The sequence below is a fragment of the Dryobates pubescens genome, chromosome 5 (genome assembly GCF_014839835.1).
Source record: "Dryobates pubescens isolate bDryPub1 chromosome 5, bDryPub1.pri, whole genome shotgun sequence".
NCBI lineage: Eukaryota > Metazoa > Chordata > Aves > Piciformes > Picidae > Dryobates > Dryobates pubescens.
Window position 1 is genome coordinate 8,982,436 of NC_071616.1, and position 14,287 is coordinate 8,996,722.

A 14,287-nucleotide genomic window follows, 5' to 3' on the forward strand; every position below is an offset into this window, starting at 1 on the left:
AACCTCCAACATCACTTCCCTAATTTCTGCTCCAGACACCTAATTGCTCTTCTGGGTGTATTTGTGGGGCTCTTGGTTTTAGATTCTGTTTGGTTGTCAGATGTCTTGTGAAATCCACAAAGGAAGGAGCTTGCATTTCTGTTTGTGTGCATAACAAATATACAGCAACAGAGAGGCTGTGCGTGAAGGTGTTTCTCCAGTCACCATGAGCCACATACAGGCAAGGCAACCACCACGCAATGTAAAGAAGTATTTTCTCCTTCAGTCCCATGGAATCAGAGGCAAAGGAGGAGAAAAGGATAAAAGTCAAGGCCTTTTGCAGTCCTGACTTCCACAGGAAGGTCCAGGCTGTCAAAAATCTCCAGGAGGCCTGAGCATCATCCATGCTTGCTTTCACATCCTCTGCATACTTGAGAAGAAAAGGTCAGTGGAAGAGAGGTCACCTCTTACTTTCCTTGGTAGAAAATAACATTCTGTTTCCAAGAGATCCTTGCTTACACTTGGAGTTTGTTTCTGGATGAAATGGGATCCTGTCGAGTTTTATTGGATGGGACAGAACATAAACTGAGGTCTGACCACCGATGCATCCTGCAAACACTTGCATCTCTAGCACAGTCCAGAACTAACTGCACCAACACCTGGGGCAGCTGAGAGCAAGCACTGGGCCCAAATCTTAAATCCCAGAACAGATTTAAGGAAGAATTTTTTTTTGCAATGAAGGTGGTGAAACACTTGCATGTATTGCTGAGATTGGTGGTAGATGCCTATGGTAGTTTTAGGCTGTACCTTTAAAATCTGTCAACCCACCACAACGCCCCATTCCTGGAAACATTCAGTGTCAGGCTGGATGGGGCTCTGAGCAACCTTATCTAGCTAACGATGGCCCTGCTCACTACAGGGGAACTGGACTACATGACTATTAAAGGTCTCTTCCAACCCAAACCGCTCTATGATTCAGATCTGGGCCAAGTACATTTCTGGTTTGAGCAATCTGGAGTTTGGTATTATGGTCTAAATCCGCTCTGGAATTAGCTAAGGATCTACACAGTACAGTTAAAATCCCTAACTGAGCCAGGATTAGAACTGAATTTCCCTGAATCATCTTCACAAAAACAATAGCTGGTTAGTTCAGGTAAAGGAATGCCAATCTAAAATTCTATGTTATTTATTAAAGAAGAAAACTAAACAAAGCAAACAGGAAAGAAATTCCAAAAACAACCATGTGGCTTACCTTAATCAAGCATACCTGGCTCTGAAGCATACCAGCAAATGTCCCTATAAGCAAACATTATTATCAGGAGACACAATGCATTCTTACGATACCAGTCCCAGTGCCAAGGGACTGAAGAAGGGATTAAAGACTTTCTGAAGACAGGGCAGGCAAGGAGATGCCTGAAGATGGTGGTGGATTGGGAAATGCTTAAAAACTAATAACATGTTATACAGATAAGTCATAAACTGAGAACTCTGGGTTCCCATGTTGAAGATAAATTACTTCGTCTGTCAGCAGCTTCATTAGCCAAAGGAGGCTGTTCAGATGGACTCAAACCTATTTACTTTCCAAAGCTGTCTGTGCCTGTTTCATATTGTGGGGCCCCATATCGGTTGTTCAATGATGCTGACAATTCCTGTGGGAGCTCACATCCTGCTAAGTAGTTCACTATTTAATTGAACTGACCTTTCCTGACGGTGCCCCTTGTATTAAAAGCTGTTTTAGTCCCCAGTGGAAATGGTTAGGTAATCATAATATTTTACTCAGTGGACAGTTGTTTAAGAACAGAAAATAATCAGCTAAATTGGTAGGCTTGCCTCTGGAGGGGCCCAGCGCTAAAATGACAAAAGGTGCTGAGATGAAGATAGCTGGGAGAGCCAATGATCAGGACAGAGCTATAAGCAGGGGCTGAGCTGCTTGAAGATGGGAAACAGCAGCAAACTGGATGGCTAGAGAGGCAAGCACAGGCTGAGCTGGCACAGCACACTCTGCTGGGAGCCAGGGCAAGCTGGCATACCTTGAGTGGGGCACAGGGTGAACGAGGGCAGATGCAGGAGACACAGGAAAAGAAGGGAGCTCTGGGCAAGCAGACCAGTGCAGGTCTGCAGAGTGCACCAGCAGCCAGAGACACACAGAAGGGTAAATATCTTAAGTTGAGATGGAGAAATGGCAAAGCACTTGTTTCTGTAATACAGGAATCCATCTTAGAAAGCGGTCTGTCTGAAATAACAAATGCACACTACATTCAGGTTTGGATTAGGAGCTCTTTGACTATGTTTGGAGCTGAGATTTTCAGTGTCACTTTTCTTAAACAGAGGAACCATTTGCCTTCTGAGCACAAGCAGTGTTGGTACAAAGAGGTCTTAAGTGAGAGGCATGCTCATCAGGAGCCTCCTTTTCTCCATGTTTCCTTCTAGGACAGTTGTCTTACCAGATGGTCATGCAGCATCTGGGAGAGCTCTTTGGGGCTGGGAGCCAGGGCTGTGTTAAGAAGCACACTCATGTAGACCGTTAAGCGTCTGATAACAGATGACGCTTTGCTTTCAACTTATGGTTATAATGCATTCAGTACCCTGAAGAACACTGCGTGCTGCTACATCTTCCTCTTCCCAAGTACAGCAATGTATTCATTCCCAGCACTTTTTATACAGAATTGGTATTTTGCAGGTCTCCCAGGTCAGCTACAAGGGCTAGAGTGCCATATCACCTTCTCCTACTTTTCCACTGCAGGAGCAGCAATTCATTTTCTCAGTTCAGCCAACTTTCTGCTTTGCTCTTTGAATCTCAGAGCTGCAGGCATTCAAAGAATGTGCTGTTCAGAAAACTAATTTTTTTCTTTTCTTTATTCACAAGGACATTACAGTTGTTTTCCTCTTTGTGCTAAAGATACTCCTATTTTCCCTCCCACAGTAGGGTGTTTTGACTGGTTGTGTCTCTAGGAACATGGGATGTGTGGGAGCTCTCATGGGCTCCTGGTGCCGGAGTGCTGAGATAAGGAGCTGGGCTATGACCTGCCAGTGATTCATGGACAACAGAACCCCCAAGGTAGCAAGACTGATGTGAGGGAGATGCCAGGATGGTACCTGAGGAATTCAGGGGAGCTATATTTGGTCCTGTGAAGCAGTGAGCAAACAAAAATGTTCCCTCTCCAGGATGAGCCAGCAACAGCCAACACTGTTCCAGCACTATGCTCTTCAGCACTGTCTGGTTTCCCACTGCTTTTGTCAGTCAGTCTTAGGTATTTGGTCAAGCAGTTAGGAACAGCTTGCCTGGCTTTTTGGAGAACTACCAGAAGTCTATTGCACAAGAAGGTAACTGGGTCCACCTTCCACAGTGCTTTATCTTTTCCTGGCACACACTTAATCTCCATGAGGATCATAGCTGGGCCTGACGGTCTACCTTTGATTCATACTTCTGTTTCTGTGAACCAAAATAGATGAGTTGAGGACATCCATCAGCATAGAAATCCTCGGAAATAAACTTAATCCACAGACCTTAAAACTGCAGTCAAGAGCTCTAGCTTGATTTCATCAACTCTCTTTTGAATGGCAATTACATTACAAACTGATTAGGACAAGACAAAAATCCCTCATGCCTCCTTCTGATTACTCAATGTCTAAACATCTCTCTCTTTCTCAGCACTTCTACTTATCAATTTAATCAGTTCACCTATCTGCTTTAACCTGCATTTTGCCATCATCATTTTCTTCAGGTGATGCAAATTCTAAAGAAGTTTTTTTGTTCACTAAAACTGAAAAGCAAAAAAAAAAATACAAAAAAATCTTAGCCAGAATGTCTCCATAGCCCTGTGCTCCTCAGCTGTACAAATAACATTTCAGTTGCCTGATATTCACAAGGGATTGACTTGAAACTTTGTGTACATCCTTCTACGCCAGCCCCGACGAGCAGGATCGCACGCAGGAAAATAATGCTGGCTTGAAAAATTCATTGCCTAGCCTTGTATAAGTGGTCTACAACATCTCCCCTGAGATGGAAATATTTTGTTAGTGGAGTATTTTGAAGACCTGCCTTTGAACACCAATATATATATAAAAAAAAGAGAATAATTACTCTATTTTCTGTTGGTTTTACTACACGATTTTGATTTTAAAAAGTATTACAAGGAGGGTATCTTTTAATTGTATCCCTGGTAATATTTGCCAAATGATTCCTCCTTTCTTTTTTTCTCTTTATGTTTAGCCTTTATAAACTGACATTTTAACTTTCTCAGAAGGTTATGCAGCTTTATCCCCTCCTGTAACTGTTTTTCTCAAATTATCTGTTCTCCTAAAGGCATTTTTTTTCCCCTGTACACTTTATCTGCAAAATTTCCCTGATAAAACTGAGGCCCTTAGGAGGAAAGGATTGAGCTCGCTGCATTGCCTACTGTCCTATCATTAAGGTATAGAATAGAACAGAACAGAACAGAACAGAATAGAATAGACCAGGTTGGAAGAGACCTTCAAGATCATCGTATCCAACCTATCAACTAATCCATCCTACCTAATCAACTAACCCATGGCACCAAGCACCCTATCAAATCTCCTCCTGAACACCCCCAATGATGGTGACTCCACCACCTCCCCGGGCAGCTCATTCCAATGGGCAATCACTCTCTCTGTGTAGAACTTCTTCCTAACCTCCAGCCTAAACCTCCCCTGGCGTAGCCTGAGACTGTGTCTTCTTGTTCTGGTGCTAGTTGCCTGGGAGAAGAGACCAACCTCCACCTGTCTACAACCTCCCTTCAGGTAGTTGTAGACAGCAATAAGGTCTCCCCTGAGCCTCCTCTTCTCCAGGCTAAGCAACCCCAGCTCCCTCAGCCTCTCCTCATAGGGGCTGTGTTCCAAACCCCTCACCAACTTCATTGCCCTTCTCTGGACACGTTCCAGCAAGTCAACATCCTTCCTAAACTGAGGGGCCCAGAACTGGACACAGGTGTGGCCTAACCAGTGCAGCGTATGGGGGGAGAATGACCTCCCTGCTCCTGCTGGCCACACTGCTCCTGATGCAGGCAAGTTTCTAGCTGTGTTGGAGGGAGCTGCAGCATTTGGGGTTTGGTGGGTGGGTAGAGGTGTAATTAGATATGAATAAATAAATGATTAAAAAAAAAAAGTGTATTAACCAGGACTTTGATATAATATCAGCCATTCTGTAAATATGCCAGACTTTGGTGACAGGGAGTACAGAGAGACAAACTGAACTTTACAGCACTCTTTCATCTCTGCTTTCTCTGAGACATGGCTCCAGCTCACTGCGGCTTGCAGACTTATAAATTTTGGAGCATTTGTTCCCAGAGGAGCATTGGACTGTTATAACTGATAGATTCAAAGAAAATATCATTTACTCGGCTTGAATAGATATCCTCAAAGTCACTTCCAACTGTGCAGCTCCTTTTTCATACAAGTGATCAGTGACAATGTAGTAGTGGACTATCACAGTAAAACTGAGAGCTTTATTAGCAGCGGTTCTATAAAATCAAACCCAAACCTGTGCATCTTCATATGTGTATCTCCCTGGGTCTTTGACATTTTGGCTTGTTTTCTCATAGCTGTGGGAATCCAGGTTGATAGCACTTTGGGCCCCAGGAGCCAGAAACTCTTGCCAGATTTCTTCCACTCTAGTGGTTACATCCTGTAGAGGTTGTTTCTTGAGATCTTGGACAGCCAACCAAAACCTGTACTAGACAAAAATTAAAAGGGGGAAAAAAAGAGATATACCTCGATAAGACTTTGTGGAAAATCCCAAAACACAGACATATTGCTTGACCCTGCATCTAGCTGAAATTCACAGAAGACTCCCCATTTAGCATGATTTCAGGGGGAAGTGTGGTATGCTTTACACCAGACCTTTACACTGTAGCTAAGATCAGAACAGTGACTTTAAGAAGTGATAGCTCTTATTCAAACCTCTCCTGTGGAAGTGTTATATTTCCATGCAAATAGGAAGTGCCCAGAGCCATGCAGCTGGAGAAAGGGAGTAGGCTCTGCCTCCCACAGCCCTGCTACAATCTGTTGGTCATTCCTTCCTGCAGGATCAGTTGTCCAGAGGGGATGCAAAGTGGAGAATAAACTTAAAATTCATAGCATTTCCAGGGTGAAGTTATAGCACTGGCACTTCAGAGAAATTTGGGGGTTTAGTGACCTGTAAACTGATCAGCATTCAGATGGATGCCATGGAAAAAGATGCCTCTTGTCATGGCCATACTCTAAAACTACAGGGGTATTTTCTTGACTGGACCACACCTATCATTTAAAGTAACTTCATAAACATTGAGGAGATAATCTCTTTGATGGCTAAGGGCAGAATTCACATCTTGATCTGTGAAACCAAAGACCACAGAATACTTTTGCAAGCGAAACGTGTTATCTTTTACCCTAGGAACAAACAAAGGGCATTTTGTTGGTGGTGCTAGTTTTATTTATTCTTGTCAGAAATATGCTCTTTTGGGTGATTAATTCAGAAGATGCATAGCCCCTAGTAGCCTTTTGTTTTGGAGAACTTTAACTTCTAGCAAGAAGTTATTCGTTGCAGCCTCTGCACTGGGTGCCCCAGGTCCTGCAACTCAGCTGAATGGGTACAATAGTGCTCTGCAGCGAGAAGTGCCAAGGGCTATAGGGCAGATAGGTACATATGTGTCCTTTGCAGTCACCTGCAATAACCAGCTCTTTCCCATCACATGGCAAATGAGCTCATGGCCCAGGGATGACAAGGAGAGATGAAATTGCCTTATATCTCCTGCCCTGCACTGCTATTGCACACCCACCTCTGCTCTATAGACTGTGCAGTAGCAAAAAGGTTTGTCTGGGCCACTGCTTATTCAGGGTATCTTCAAGAAAGTCTTGTCTTGCCTCCTTGCTGTTATGGGAATCTATTAAACCAGTTAAACTTCATCTGAAAGCATTATTTCCAACCTCAAATGATTCAGTGGTGTCAGTCTGCTGCACCATGGCAAAGAAGACCCAGTCTCTCTCAAACCAAAATCCTGTTAGCAGTGAGGGCAGGCAGAGAAGACATAAACCCCTCTGCTGGTTTTGACCCTCACTTCCTCACCAGCTGCAGCTTGTATCTAACCATGCCAGAAATACTGGGGTTATCAAAATCAAATGAGGCAGCTCACCAGTTTAACTTGGTCCCCTGCTTGTAATAGAGGGAAATGGCCCATTTGGGGAAAAGACATCTGCACTGCGTGCAAGGTCAGCCTAAATCCTCCTTGCCTGCCCAATTCCGGCTCTGTGAGGCAGGCATGCAGGGTAATGATGCTCCCTGCACCCATGCAGGCCATGTTTGTAGGTACACGTTTTGTCCCTTGCTCCACTGCTGCTAAGTCAGTCCCACCTTGTGCTCTCATCTGTTCCTACTCTCCCTTTCTCTCATCCAAATAATGTGCTCTGAAACCTGCAAGAGATATCAGGGGGCTGTGCCACTGTCCTGAATCCCCATCTGGGCAGGACACCCTGCCCAATCTTATCAGTAACCCACAGTGTGACTGCCTGCCCTTTGCAGCACTGCTCCAGCATTTGCAGGACTACTGTATGCACAGGGACTAATGTCACAGTCTTGACTTACACAAGCCACTTGCTCCTTCATATGGTTTTCCCTGCTTCTTAGCAGGCTGTCAGTATAATGGACTGGGGCAGCTCATTCACTATACCAGTGCTGGTGGAGTCCCATACCAGAGGTGCTCACACAGTTATGTTTGGTTTTATAAACCAAAATAGAGTGGTGGAGTGGTGTGCGGGGTTGGCCTTTTTTCATCTTCAGGATATTCAGTGTGCCTGATGTCCTGCCTTGGTACCTGAACCACAAGATGACACTCCCACTTATCGTAGGCACACAGAGAGTAAAGGGTGGCACTCACAGTGCAACAATCTGATGCCATATGTGGCTTTCTTTTACTTCAAAAATATTATCTTTCCATTTCAGATGGGATGGGAACATGTGAATGCAGAAAAAGCACAATGAGAAAAGATGCTAATCATTCCAGAGTAGCTGGGACACTTCAGACAAGCACTTGGCTAGAGAAAAACATTTTCTGCTGGCTTATCTTCTGCCCCTGGAGCCGGGGAGGCGGGCTGGGAAAGCATGCTCATGAGAGAACTGGGCGCGCTGTGAAGTGACAGCTTGCCAGAACAGGAGCACCATCCATTTTAATAACCATTTGGCTCAATCTGAAAACCAACCAACCAGACCAACCTGACACTAACAAGAACAAGCTCTTTTCACTGCAAGCGATTGTGAATTCATGCCCAAGGCTGGATGTCCTCTTCAAGGCAAAGGGGAGTTTTGTCTTGGTAAAAATTTCAAAGCTATTCACTATAGCTGGTAACTGAAAATTGAGGAACATCAAAGAGGGGTACCCAGCCCTGAAGCCTCGACTCCAAGGCAAATTCTCTGCCACAAGGAATCATCCTGAAGCCACTGCATAAGCTTCCTATGAGGTTTATAAAGTAATTGCATCAGAGAAGCAGGTATTTCTGCCTAGGAAAGGAGCAGAGGCAATGGCTGCACTGGAACTTGTGCTCAAATACAAAGTGCGAATGCATTCCCCGAGTCAGTCCCACAATTTCAGCCACATGCTTTGCTTCCTCCCTTTCTCTAGGGCGGGGGAGTTGCGGGGGGAAGATATCTCCAGTGAACACCTCTTGCACAGGGCAGAGAAAGGGAGATGCCCTCGTGTGTCCTCTCCACAGGTGCCCTATAAGCAGAGCAGGACTGGCACAGGGACTGTCTGCACAGAGGCAACAGCAGCATTGATCAGAGAGTCTTTGCCCTTTATAAAACAGCACGTAAGATCTGGAGAAGGCTGATAATATGGTGTTCTAAACTGTTGTCAGAGGCATAAACCATTCCAGCCTCATCCAGCTTGTAATTAAGCTGCTGTCATTTGCAGGAGATATCCCGGAATGGCGTTTTATCCTGCTTAGCCCCTTCAAGGCATGGAGAGCTCCTGGGTCCCAGCGTGGCTGCTCTGCCTTCCCGCAGGGCAGTGTGGAGGTCCTGGGTCACTGCGGCTGCTGTTTGCAGAAGTCTCTCAGTGGAAAGACTGTTGGGGAAAGGCAGGGGCTTGCTTCTGAGCTACGATGTGAAACAAAAATTCCTTTTAAAATCTGAGCAAGAGGTAAGACATGGATGACTCCAGAGACTGAGAAACAGCTGCCAACATAAGGACAGCGCTCTTTCCATCGTGGGGGGACACGATACCCCGGCTTGAGAGTGGAGTCAGGGAGTGACTGAGTTCAGGATATAAACACAGTCTCCTCATTGCTTCTGCAGCTCCAGGTAAGTACCTGGTGCACCTATTCTTACATCTCTCACCACTCACAGTCTTGTTCTCACCTCCTCTCTCCAACAGAAGGAATACCATTTTAACGTCATGCTTGGGAAAGGAAATAAATGAAAGTAATAGGTATAAATCAACACGCAGTTCCGAGAGGGGAAATATTTACATCTTCGTGTAGCTTAACGGTCAGATCCTCGGAACAGTGAGCTTGGTGTGGCTGAGAGCAGCTGCAACCTGTCCTCGTGGGGCATGCTGGGGATAGATACCTGCAGCAAGGCTGCAGGGCACGGTCCTTCACTAACACAGCACTTCAAGAAGACCACACCGTAACTGCGAGGAGGACGAGCTGCGCCTTCACCTCACCACCCCTCATGCGCCGGTACCCCCTAACCCCAGCCCGGCCGGCCCAGCTCCCGCTCAGCTCGTCCCTAACTCAGGCGCGGAGCTGGGGCGCCCCCTGCTGGCCCGACCGGGATCAGCCCCGGCTCCGGCAGCCGCCCCCAACTGACACACGCACTCCGACGGCTAAATGCTCAGAATTGCACCGGCCCTTTCGGGGGCTTTGGGCTTTGAATTATAAAATTCAGTCTTAGACTACCAAGTTGGAAGGGACCTCTGGTCCAAATTCCTGTGAAAATACTTTTTGTCTGGAAAACAAGGGATTTGGGTGGGTTTTACTTAATATACACACTCTCCTCAGCACCCAAACTTTTCCTTTCCTGATGAAAGCTAAAAAACACCCGAACTAAACCAAAATGAAACAACCAACCAACCAAACAAAAAACCACCAAAGCCCTAAAACTCCCCACAATACCAAAACCAAACCAAATCAAACCAAACCAACCAAAACAAAGCAAACCCAAACAAAAACCAACATCCAAAACCATACAAAACACCTGGCAACACGTTTCAGCCATTGGGGTCATAGAAGATATAAACACTTTCTGCAGGTAAAATGCTTTTATGATTAACTCAATTTTCAACATATGTTCACAGTAACACAGAACACCTGTATTCCTGCACTGCCAGCTTCATTCTTATAAAGCATCATGTGTTCTCCATTTGGGTCTATAAACAGGTGTGCAGCCTCCTTTCCCTTTGAGTAAAATTCCCCATGTCCCATATTCCCACTTAGTTGTTTCCCTTTCCAACTGACACTCTTTGAAGTTGGGGGGAAGAAAAAAATATAAATCAATCCACCAGTTAGATGAACATCTCAGCAATCTTGAGCTGTCTCGGGAGATTTTTCAGGTCATAAAAAATGTATAACAACTCTCTGATGGATTTTTTGTTGTTGTTTTGGTTTGGTTTGTTTGGTTTTTTTTGTTTTAATTGAAACTTGGCATTTTGTCTGCTGTATTTTAGGTACTTCAAAAATCAACAGAGTCAAAACAAATTGTAGACGAAAGATAGCAACAGAGAGGAGAAATAAAAGGGGGAGTGGGGAAAGAGTTAAAATAAAAACTGAGAAAAAAACCCAACTGACTGGCTCTCCTGCTTTCACATAAATAATGGACAGCTAGTAAATAAATAAGTTACAGGTCTCAGCCAAACCCAGGAGATGGGTGGACATGATCCTGCAAGTTTATTAGAACACAGAAATACAGCTGGAAGGAGACCTGGGAGGTCACTGAGTCTACTCCGCTGCTATCTCTGGCAGTGCCTCACTCAAGACCCCCACTGGGACCAATTTTTCTCAGCTAGGAAGATATGGAAATACCTCACCACAATCAACCTCATGATTTGGGACTTACACTACTGGGTATAAGAGCAGAATTTGGTCCCTTTGCTATTACTAAGTTGCATTCATTTCAAGGCTTTCTCAGCACCACACTTCATGAAATATCTTTTCTAGCACTACCAGAAATTCCTGTGTTTTCCAACATTTGCTTTCTGAGATCTGCCTTGAGGACAACACAGTGGCCTACAGGACTCCTCTCAGTGTTAATGAAGATTGTACTGACATTCCCAATAAAGAATATAACCCTAATGCAACAGTTCCCATATCTCCAGATAGTTACCAGCCAGAGAGTCCTTACAAGATACCCATAGACTATTTTCTTTGTTTTCTTTTTCCTTTTCTGCTTGCCAGGTGCTAGATGCTGTGCCCTCAGAAAACTCCTTACAGCTTCCCAGGATTTGGGTGGGATGTATCTCACTTAACAGTAAATGTCTACCAAGCAGATACTGTCATTTGAATCAGTCTCTCCAGGTTTATAGATGGTAGAGGTGGGTGCTTTACAGTGTACTTTATGTGCTTTTAGTTCTGTTTCTACTTAAAGCTGAAAGAAAGCCTTCTTGGGTGATTCACCAACTCCTCTTCAGCCTCTCTTCTCACTCTAAAGGGAGCCTGGATGATACCAAAGAAAGCATGTGCTTCTAGACTACCAGCATAGGTGAGACAGGTCCCAACCTTGCTTTTGGATACAGCTTAACTTTTGCTTGCATGTTTAAAGCATTCAGTAGTCGTTCTCCCTTCTGCCACACACTCCTAATGACTCTGCCACACCTGAACTCTGAAGGGTCGCATTCTGCTCTCTAGCACCACTGCCAGCAATCCATCCTATTCCTGTTTTCTTCATTAGTATTTCTGCCTTTACATCCTGTTGTTACTTGGAGCTTTAAGCAGGCTTGCTGATACCAATCAAACACCAGATAATAATACCACAGAAGTCAATACCATGATAATGATACCATAAAAATGATAGCAACACTCCTATATTAACTAATAATCATACCTTCCAAAAAGGATGGGGGATTTAACTTCTCTACCCCAGCCCACTGGTTTGCAGCCTCCTTTTGCCACAGGCCATCTCAAAACCAGCAAGAACACACAGGAGGAGCAGTGCTGAATGACCAAGGAGGACACAGGTGTAACTCCTCCTAATGAAACTCTCTCCATTTGTTTGAGTGGGAAGAACGTGGGGGACACCCACTAGCCATAAACCCTGTTGGATTTCATTGGTGCAACCCCAGACACATTTCAGAAAACCCATTTGAGGAGCATCTCAATACTGTACATCAATTTTGCACTTCACCACTGCAATTTGATTGCCAGAGAGCACCACTGTACTGAGTGCAGTAAGCAGACACAAGCTCAGTACCTATTCAGCAATTAAATTTCAAGCTCATTTATGTGATTTAGTGACACTCCCTTATTTATCTTACAAGTTAGCTTTCAGGTTTTTAAATACAACAAACATGAAAGTGCATTGATTTTTTTCACTGTTTTGCTGCTGGCATGCTTGCTTTATTTCTGGTCAGACAGGAAAATCTGATAAATATGATGGTCAGATCCAATGTTGTTTAAAATCACTTTCTGAGGAATTTCCTTTTCATATCTCAAAGGCTAGCTTGCAGGCTGCATTGAATTGTCAATTGTTCACAGCCTTTATTCATAGAATCATAGAATGGTTTGGGTTGGAAGGGACCTCCAAAGGTCATTTAGTCCAACACCCCTGCAGTGAGCAGGGACATCCTCTACTAGATCAGGTTGCTGAGAGCCTTGTCAAGCCTGACCTTGACTATGTCCAGGCCTGGGGCCTCAACTACCTCCCTGGGCAATCTGTTCCAGTGTTTCACCATCCTTATGATAAAACATACTAATGTATTTGATTTTCTATGTGAAAAATATTAAATGAAGCACAAACTTCAAGGCTGTGCAATCAAGTTCTTAGCTGGTGTAAACTAAGAATAGCATCAAAGCTGCAAAAGCCAAAACCTGACTGACTGCATGCTTGGATCTTCCAGTGAAACTGTGAACTCTCTGGTAATCTTTGCCAACAATCACTGGGACTGCCCCAAAGAAAGCACGTGAACTGGCTCCCACACACATCCATGTTCTTAGACAGCATCACAATGTAGCTTCTGCAGTGTAATTTAGACTGTAAAAATGTAGCTTTTACTAGATACTGCCATTATCTAGGGCAGGCAAATTACTGCTAGATCCTCTTGTTTCTCCAGGACTAATCAGGGAAAGGAGCAAGGTCAAGGGTCCTAGACACTAGAGTACAGGAGAAAAGACTGGCACCCTGACACTGACTCAAACTGTTGCCAGTGGCTGCACCTTGTCCTGCTCCCATCCACAAGCCATTCACCCTGATGAAAACCAATCATCCTGCTTCTGCACAAATGGATGAATGCAGCAGTAAATTTGGTTGTTGGTCACGTGCAGGCAAGAGTCTGAACCATAACCTCAGCCACTGAGTATCTACTTCTAACCACCAGGGTGCTTTTCCAGCTGGCATGAGCCCTCTCCCATTTTCTTTGAACTTTGCAGAATCAAGCAATGAAGTTAGCACTAATATGTCTGCAATCCTGAACACTGACCTGAAATCTTGCCCCAGTCCTATTTCAAGCACAATCCTTGAAAACCTTGGGTTCACTGTAGTGCATTTGCTTTTGCTGTCATGGGAGCACCTCAAGTTTGGTTGTATCTGCAGGATACAATAATACACTTGCTTTTCTATGGACCTCACCCCCTCCAAGGCTGGAGAGATGCTTTCCCTAAAGTGAACTTCAAGGTTAGGGTTGGAATCAGAGATAAGATTCAAGACAAGGATGATAAAACCTGTGGTTATATCTTGATCAGTGCTAGGACAAACAGGATTCTTGCTATGTAGGCAGGGCTGCAGGTTTAGCTCAGTGTCTCTTTCTGTCAGTGTGAGAAGATTTCTGCTATCAGTAAGGAAAAATAGCTTGATATATTAGTTCTGGAATATGCAGGGGTGAGGAATCCTAGGGCACTAAGTTTAGCATTCAGTTTTGCAGCTGGATAGGCTGAAGAGATAGACCAAGTCTTTGAATAATTGCTAGCCCAGAACAAAACATGCTGTTGGCACTTCCAACGTCTTTCTATCAGCTCTACAATGGGACTGGATCTTAGAGCAATGGGCTAAGGTCAGGGACTGCATCTAGAACAGTGTTATGGACAGAGCCAGAGGAAATGGATCTTCTAGGAAAGGTAACTGGATCTTCTAGGAAAGGCAACTTAGTAAGTTGCTACCTGTTCCTGC

General features: G+C 44.5%; 1 protein-coding gene across 3 annotated transcripts in view; it reads right to left on the reverse strand.

Moving 5' to 3' along the window:
- Positions 1 to 14,287, reverse strand: part of RGS6 (regulator of G protein signaling 6) — a 287,350-nt gene that overhangs the window by 36,667 nt on the left and 236,396 nt on the right. For all 3 annotated transcript variants that reach the window (XM_054161559.1, XM_054161561.1, XM_054161560.1), the window contains exon 15: positions 5,480 to 5,666. In XM_054161559.1, coding sequence (XP_054017534.1) covers positions 5,480 to 5,666 — 187 coding nt within the window. The remainder of the gene's footprint in view (positions 1 to 5,479; positions 5,667 to 14,287) is intronic.